General features: G+C 34.8%; 1 protein-coding gene across 1 annotated transcript in view; it reads right to left on the bottom strand.

Moving 5' to 3' along the window:
- Positions 1–1,184: 1,184 nt before the first annotated feature.
- The window catches only part of Chsy3 (chondroitin sulfate synthase 3), a gene marked incomplete at its 5' end in the record, with an annotated part of 245,266 nt that continues 237,557 nt past the window's right edge, over positions 1,185–8,893 (bottom strand). The window contains 1 exon segment of the mRNA XM_013512391.1: positions 1,185–5,006. Coding sequence (XP_013367845.1) covers positions 3,444–5,006 — 1,563 coding nt within the window.

Below are 8,893 nucleotides of genomic sequence, written 5' to 3'. Positions count from 1 at the left end.
CCACTCCTAGAAGAATGAAATGTTCAAGGCTAATCTAAAAAGGAAACAAGAATCCTTCACTCCTGAAACTACTGTCCATGGTGACCCTCCAGCTTTCTTATACTAAAACCAGTTATTTTATCATTTTTCTTTCCAGTAAGCATTTATTCCCTTGGTTGGATTATCTGTCCACACATTTGAGTATTTCATTCCTGTAGTTTTCAAAGTATTACCTTAGCATAGTAGACTCAACTGGTACATTCAAATATATTTCAATACCACCAATGTTGCTTTTACCAAGTTTGAGTAAAGTCACTTAGACAGTCAAGCAATTATGTGGTGCTCAGTGCTGACAGCTTCTGTACTCAGCTTGCTGTAGTAATATAGAAGAGTTGGGCCTGGCTTGGGGAACTCTTGAGCATTATGTCTTAGTCAGCTCCAGTATCTTGTGAGCAAGTAGACAGAAAAATTTTTCTCTTCACTGGCATACCACTTGCACAGCAGAAACTGGCAAAATGGTTGAAACCTGAGACGCAAACATTAGGGGTTTCTCACTAACCAAACACCAGCAAACTTGGCTTTACCTGGAAGGAGCATTTAGCAGAAGCACTCTGAATGCCTGCCATGTCTCTGGCATCAACTAGACCTGTGCTCCCCATTGTTTCTTACATCCTTTCAAAAACTGAGAAGGTGTCAGGAAGACTACAAAGATAGGTGCTCCTGGTTCACACAGCATTTATCTTGCGCCGTAAGTGTATAATATGCCAACTGTGTGAACTCTGAACAAGAGACGAACGCTGAAGGCCTTGGTTCCCCTATCTGTTGAATGTATAAAATAATATCCATATTCTGAGAGTTGTTAGGAACATTAAATTTTAAAAGAAAGTTCAAGTAAAACACATAGTGTGATGTTGGGTGAATAACAGACAATGTTTCAAGTGGATGGAATTGTGATTGGGGGAACGTTTAACAGAAGACAGGGTGCACAGCTTACCATGGACGTATCATGCATTTGGTTACATTCACCAGGTGCTGCCATTCAACCTTAAAGGTCTTTAGCTTGTAGCTACTACACAGATAAGGAAACACTTGGTTTTGTAACATCACCCCTTATTTTTCAGTTAGAGACATTGCATTGCCTGAATAAAGAATTACAAGAAACTTTAATGCAAAATTATATAACAGATTTTTAAATGTATCTTTATTAATTATTCTGTATAGTGTGCATTATGTATAATTAATTGTTTCTTTGGTGTAGTTCTAGTAGTATAACAGCAAAAGACATCCTCTGAGAGCTGCCACAAACTCTCAGGATTTGGAATGTTTTTAAATGGTCCTTTACATTTATTCTTCTGTAAAATCCTCACACTTCAATTATTTAAATTAAAGAGCAGACTCCTATTTCCTTTCTTCATTAATGAATTATTAATAATTATTGTTTGGTAATAGACCTTTCCAAATAAATATCACTACTGAATGTTATTATACTTAACTGTTTATAAAATTGAACCCCACAAAACAGCTGTCATATAGTGCAGGAAAACAAGCTATTAAAGAAAGGGCTGTGAAGGCTTCAGACAATATTAGAGCAGAGATCAGTTCGGAATTGTCAGCCCTGTGAAGATTAGCATTTTAAAAACTAAAATTCTCACTAATTTCTCTCTAAGGAACTTGACATTATTAAGGTCTATGTTATGCTCAAGAAGATTACTGTCATGTTTTTCCCACTGTTAAGCAATGCTAGTTTTGAAACCCCAAAATATCTCCACTGAGAGGTTGCTACAGGTGAAGAACTCATTTTTAAAGCAAATGCTATATGCCCTTGTGTCTGTTCAAAAACATGGCAACAACTTATGACAATCACCTTCAAATTAACTTTGCTGCCAAATATTTTCTTATAAGGTGCAAAATGAAAATAAAAGCATAAAATGTTGTGTAAAGACTATAAAGAATAAAACATGTATCTTTCCTACTTCAGAAACTCTGGGAGGAAATATATAAATATACACAAACTTTAAACCGTGGTTAACTGTGATCATGGGAACATATGTACAGATGGACAGAGAGGCTGGTGAACATTGAAATTTTACAATTTTGTTTGACTTTCAAAACATGTAAATATGTTACTTTTTCACAACTGAAATTTTAAAAATGTGTCTTCTTGCATTCTTGCATGGTATTCAGTTTTTTAATTGCATTTGTTGAAAGTGACGATGGTTTCCTACAAACTGGACACCACTGAATTGATTCAAAGACAGAAAGAATTTGGAAATTAGATGAAGTATTGCTCTTATTTTATAATGTAAAATTATTGTCACATTTGTGATTTCCCTAGTAATTGGTATGTCTTTCAGATAACTCCAACTAAATTAAAGATAGTTTCTGGACTATTCCAGATCTACTGGCTTCTCATGCTGTACAGACCAATGAAGAATGTTACTTTCAGTTTTCAGATCACTGAATAAGGAAACTGCTTGTGTTGAAGACGAGGCTCCAGAGTGAAGAAATAGAAAGAATATACTCATAATCCCTTCTTAACATTGTCAGCTTGTGCAACAAGCATATTTTATGGCTGACCATTAGAAACAGATTGAAAATGACCAAAAGAAAATGACAAAACTTTTTCAGTGCTTTTGAAAAAGAATACTGCTATACCTGTGTTTTATTATAAATAAACAGGTTCTGTCATATTTTATCTTCTTGCCAGCAAATGAAGGACATTGTTTCATAAAGCTTCTAAAATGTACATGAATATTTAATTAAATCATATTTCCTTGAGAAAATAAAGTTCATTCGCATTTATAGCAGTTACGAGGAGTTCATAATGTCATAAGACCAGGGTAGCCAGTACCGGTTGCTTGTGGAACAAAACTCCTCAATTTTTAAAACTTTTTTTAAAAAATAAACATACAATCATAAGTGTTCATTTACTTTAAAAATTCTAAAGATGAAGAAAATTATTGTCTATATATTTAAGTCCTTGTATAAATTACAAAACTCAAGTTTATGTTACAGAGTCCCTTCCCCATAGGAAGCATAAAGCACTTTTGTGGTACCTTTCACCAGTAAATATTTGTATCACATTGAATTTGACAAACAAAATAAGAGTCATATTGCATCTTTAAGCCCTAAGAGAACATTCTTCTAAGCTGTCTCTTGTGATGAATGAGCTTCAGAAGTCATTTGATTGCCATGATTTAACTCAATCTCAAATAAAGATATATAAAAAGTAATACACATATTGACTTCAGTAGAACTCTGAAATAGCAGTGAACGGCAGACTCTTCTTTCTTGAGGTCAAAAAACACCCTTTGGAAGACAACCAAGAGTAGTTTAAGACCGGGACAACAAAATAAAATTATAACAATAATAATAACAATAATAATTACAATAATAAAATAAAAATAACAATAAACAATGAGGTAAACTCCCCTTTAAAAAGGCAATATTTGTTGCCTGGGGTGTCAGGAGAGAGTTCGATTGTACCTGACACCCAAATGTTTTTCTAACCAGAGTTCAGCCAGTTGCATGGTTGAGGCAAAAGTACTTGCTTTAGATCCTAAGCACATTTTGTACTGCTTAGGGTCCAAGTTAGGATCACAATGAACTGGATGGAAAATATGCACCACTCCTACTTCTTGACTTCTGAAAGGCCTTAAGCCAGAGCCAATAACTTTATTGTACAGATCTACATCTTCCAGTCCCCAGCCTTGTATTGAGGTATCAAATCCACCTGCACCCAGAAGATCACTTTTATAAATACAAGTGATTCCATAGCCATAGTCTCTCCAAAATCCAGTCTTCTTTGAGAACACAAAGTCATCATCAGTGGGAGGATTTCCCCCATTGGTTACCTTTGGGTCATACTGGCTAAAGATGATAGGATAGTACACTTGTTGTCCCTGAATTGTATTGTCTCTACATCGCTGGAGAAAATCTCCTCTGAAGATCAAGTCAACATCACAAAATAGCAGCAAAGTATCATTGTCAAACTGTGAAGAAGCCATTTCAAGACCAAGGCCTCTGGAAAACTCACCCTTCATAGGAATCAGAGTCATTTCTGCAGCAGGGTACTTGCTTTGATACTCTTTTATCAGCTCAATGTGCTTGTCGGAATCTTGGCCCGAATCCTGGCTGAAAAGAATGATGACCAACTTTGTGTTCTGCTTTGGGATAAGACATGTGTTTTCAAAGTTCTCCATGAATCTCAAGAAAATGTCATACCTTCCGATAAGGGGGACAAGAATATGTATTTTCTTTTCATTATGTCCTCCCATTTCTCTGGACCCTTGGAGAGAAGATAGTATCTTTAAAGAATTTGATAGAAAGGAGAATGATTGCGTGTCACTGTTAATACTCTCCACAAGACTGTTGACATCAAGCTCTTCCATTTCTCTGAAGAAAGGCTTGCTGAACACCTGCTGAAGATAAGCATGGCGCCTCACTGGCACTGTCAGTTTCCTGCCTTTGTGCCTCTTATACAGGAGTAGTAAATCCAAAATGTACTCCACCCCATACAGGGGGTCAACCCTGCGATAGCCATACTGAATTTCTTTGAAGTCAATTAGCCTTCCTCTACTCTTGGCATTCTCGTTGATCATCTCCATCACCTGCAGAACAGTGTCATCCAGTGCTGTCCTTAGAATGCTACTGATGCTCTGTCGAGGAGGCTGGGTCTCAGCGGCTGAGTAGAGGAGCTTGCCTGTCAGGAACTCCCATTCTATCACTTCATTTCTCTCTCGGGGCTGGAAGTGGTTGAAAGATGGCACCACGCCAAGCTGCTGGTCCTCTTTGCTCACTTCACTGTTACTGAGTTTGCTCATCAGAGCACTCTCTCTGTGGAGCTGGATGGTTCGGTAGCGGAGTTCAGAAATTTTTCGGCTGAGCATGTAATTGTGCAGCCTGTATTGGTATGCAGGCCTTTTGTTAGGATGCAGTGTTATGGCTGCATGGATTTTGCTGTTGTGAAGGTCTTGGATGTAACCCTTCCGATTGTGCTCGTAATTTTCATGAAACAGTTGCTGCATCTGAAAGTAAAAGCAAATCATGATGTTAAACTAATTTTACAATAATCAGCAATCAATCCAAAGATTTAAATTTAAATAGTTAATAAAATTTATAGAGTACTAGAGAATAAAAAAGTTTATGGGATTTGTATTTAAAGAAAGTAAAAGTTTTACCTTTTAAAAATGGACAAATAATGTTGTATTATCACGTACAATACATTTTGAAGTATATGAGCATTGTGGAATTAGCAAATCTAGGTAATTAACACATTCATTACCTCACCTAGTTACCATTTCAGGTATGAGACTACTTAGCATACACGCAGCATGTGCAAGGAATATAATGTATTATAATTAACTACAGTCATTATGTTGCACAATAGGTCTTTTGTATTTGTTCCTCTTATCTAATACTTTGTATCATTTGACCAACACTCCTCCAACATTTCCACAATTCCCCCAGCCCCTAGGATCCACCACTTTACCACCTACTTCTATGAGAACAACATTTTCAGCTTCCCAGTGTGAGTGACGTCATACATGTCAAGATCATATAATCAGACACTGCAGACTAACTTCTAGATATATATATTTTTAAATAATCTTTGCTTCCCTACTCATTCTGAAGCTAGTCCACAACATAAAATGAGACAAGAATTGAGTATTTTTGCATTCCATTACAGATCGGTGAGAAGAAAAAGAGGCAGAATTCATATACCATGGATTCTCCAAATTAGAGAGTTCACCTTGAGTAAAAACAATTAGGTAATTGTAAAGACTGTAAAGACTCAACAAATATAAAGACACTCTCTCCCTCATTCATTATCAATGTAACACAACTTAAAATCTAATGCACTAACATTATGGCTCCACAAAAAAGACTGACACTACACAGACTAAAAATAGCAAGCATTTTCAAGGGATGAGAGCACTGTAGCTCCGATACATTGGATACATTGCTGATAAGAATATAACGTGGCTCAAGCAGCATGTGGGGAAAACTGTATAAGCTAAAATAGACACACACACACTCCTCAGGCTCAGTAATCCACTCTTAGATATAGCCAATGAGAATATACACAAATGTATACGTGAAAGATATTGCCACATTACTCCTCCTGTCCCCAAATTTAAAAATCTCAGATCTATTTTGAATATAATAGATAAGTAAATGTAATATATTCAAATAATGAAAGAATAGAGCAATGAAAAATAAATGAAGTACTATGACTTGCAAAAAAGTAAACGGAATGGGGGTGCAGCTAACTGGCATAGAGCATGCTGGAGGTCTTGGGGTCATCCCCAGACACACACACACACACACACACACGCACACACGTGAAAGAAGCCATTTAATAAAAGAGTGCATTTTGAAGAATTCCATCTATGTGAAATTTAGAAACTACTAAAGCTAACTACACTGTTAAAATAGTGATAAATATCAACAAGTGGTTAACTTGTAGCTTCCTGGCTAATGTTCTATTAGATGATGATATGTATACATTCAGTTTATGAACATTCACTGAAGTACTACTTGAGATATGCTTGTTTATTATACTCTAGTACACCAAGTAATAGAAGACTACCTAAAAGCATGCATATACAGCCATGTGGAATTAAATATGTTTAGTATGCTTCATGGGATGTGTATACACAAATGTGTGTGGATGTGAGTGGGAGGGAGAAAGGAGGGAAGGAAAGAGAGAGAGAGAGAGGGAGAGAGAGAGACAGACAGACAGACAGACAGAGACAGAGACAGCGACAGAGACAGAGACTGCCTCAGAGCACTATGGCAGATTCTCTAGCCCTTGTATTTCACTCAGTTTGTTTTTCAAACTCAGATAAATTTGTAAGTGACATCACTGGATTTTGAGGAAAATAATAGGAGGTATTTTTTGAGGCTTTAGGAATTGATGTAAGAAATAGTAGCTTAGTAACATCCAATTTTTTTTCCTAAAACCATAGACCAAATCTTATATGAAGTTTTGAACAAATCGTATCAAATTAAATTGACACTTTGCAGTAGACTTATATTTCTCTATTTTTAATTGCAATCACTTTAGTATTTTGAAATCTACAATTTTTCATGTAATTTTTCTATGTAAGAAGATAAATGATTACTAATTATAATACCTGTAAAAGGTATTAGTTATTTGAAGCAATTCTTTCTCAAGGCATATTTTCATTCCTAAGCTGAGAGAATGTGCTAGGTAAAGTTAGAAACACTTCTCTGAGTAATTCTACCCAATTTGATGAAGGTGACACTTTGGTATAGAACAAATAATATTTTAATATCGAAGTATATACTTGTATCATTTTGACCAATGTTGTCTGAATGGTTCATATTTTTCAAGTGATTTTTTTGTAGAAATATAAGCAGAAGAAAAGCAGAAGTGCAGAAAATCTTTAAAAGCACCACACTTATAACTACTCCAAGTAGTAGAATACTGATGAGACTATCTTAATTTAGATTACATTTTCTACTGAGAAGTATGGAGCACTTTGAAATTTTCTACCTTTATGTAAGGGAAGACCAAACTATACAGGTTAAATAGAAGAATGGTTAAGAAACTGTGTGTGTAATCAGCCATGTGTGAATTTTAATACTGGCTCTAAGTAATTTTCTAGCCAACATGTTTAAATGTCAGTCTCCATATGAATAAAATAAATGTTATTACAATGTTATTAAATGAAATAATATAAATTGCTTGGCATTGTGTCTGTCACATAGAAAATGATCACTCCCTTACTATAACTTTATAGTAAGTGATAATTCTGCATAAATAACAGCTGAAGCATATGCCAGCCTTCTCCTGAGATGTTTCTTCTTAGCTAGGAGTCCGCGTAAAATGCAAGTTGCAAACTTTAGTTAATTTACTTTATCTTTATTTCTGGGAAGACTTGAGAACATTTGTAAACTTTACTTGATAGTTGCAGCACTTCAACTTATCCAGCATTCCATTGATACGTTAATGATTATAAGAGAGACAACTTATTGTGAGGATTTCAGGAAACCAAGATTTATGGGCATTATCTTCATCAGAAACAATAAGATTACAACTAAAACTCAAATTCCTGTGAATGTCAGTGTTGCTACTTATCATAATACATATTTCATGTAGCAACTTGTTTTAAGAAAAAATATAAAATTAAAAATTGTAATTGCTTATTGAAAATGATTGAGAACTTCCAATTTAAATTAGTTTCTTCTCCTTTAAAGAAATATCGGTTGATTTGATGCTACTTCCAAAGACATCCTGAAAAGGCAAATCACTTCACAATACCAAAATCATAATTAACACCACTGCATTAAAGTTATCCCCAGTGTCTTAAGTATAACACCCATAATCTCACACTCTGAGAAGGAAATATATCTGAGAGGTTATAGGAAAACCTACTATAAAAATCAGACACAAAGAGTAAGTACTAAGAAGGATTTGTGTATTAAATTATCCTTCTTTTACCACAATAGGACTTCTTTATCCCCTTATACTAATTAGTAATGAAAAGATAGCCTAGCAAAATTATGGAATAATCTTAGCTATATAAATGATAAAGCAAAATTAAACAAATACCAGTAAGGAAATGACTGCAAACAAGCCCAAGATAACTTTTGGTACAACTGGAACTTTATAAAATTAGATTGTCAAAATGATTGCACAATTGTATAAATTTACTGCATACCACTAACCTGTACATTTAAAGGAAAGAATTTTGTGGGATGTACAAAATTCTTGGAAATGTGGAAATTATACTTCAAAACAGTTATTTTAAAACAATGAGCATTAAAATTAAAATCTAAGGAACTCCAGCTTTAAAAACCTCGGAGATTGGAATAATATTAGTCACCAAAATAAGGATAAGATTTCCTTTTTTTTTTTTTTTTTTTTTTTTGTTTTTTCTCCGGT

Source organism: Chinchilla lanigera, unplaced genomic scaffold (genome assembly GCF_000276665.1).
Source record: "Chinchilla lanigera isolate Chin_1 unplaced genomic scaffold, ChiLan1.0 scaffold00014, whole genome shotgun sequence".
In the NCBI taxonomy this organism is placed as follows: domain Eukaryota; kingdom Metazoa; phylum Chordata; class Mammalia; order Rodentia; family Chinchillidae; genus Chinchilla; species Chinchilla lanigera.
Note: the sequence above shows the minus strand (reverse complement) of the source record. Positions and strands in the feature narration are given on the sequence as shown.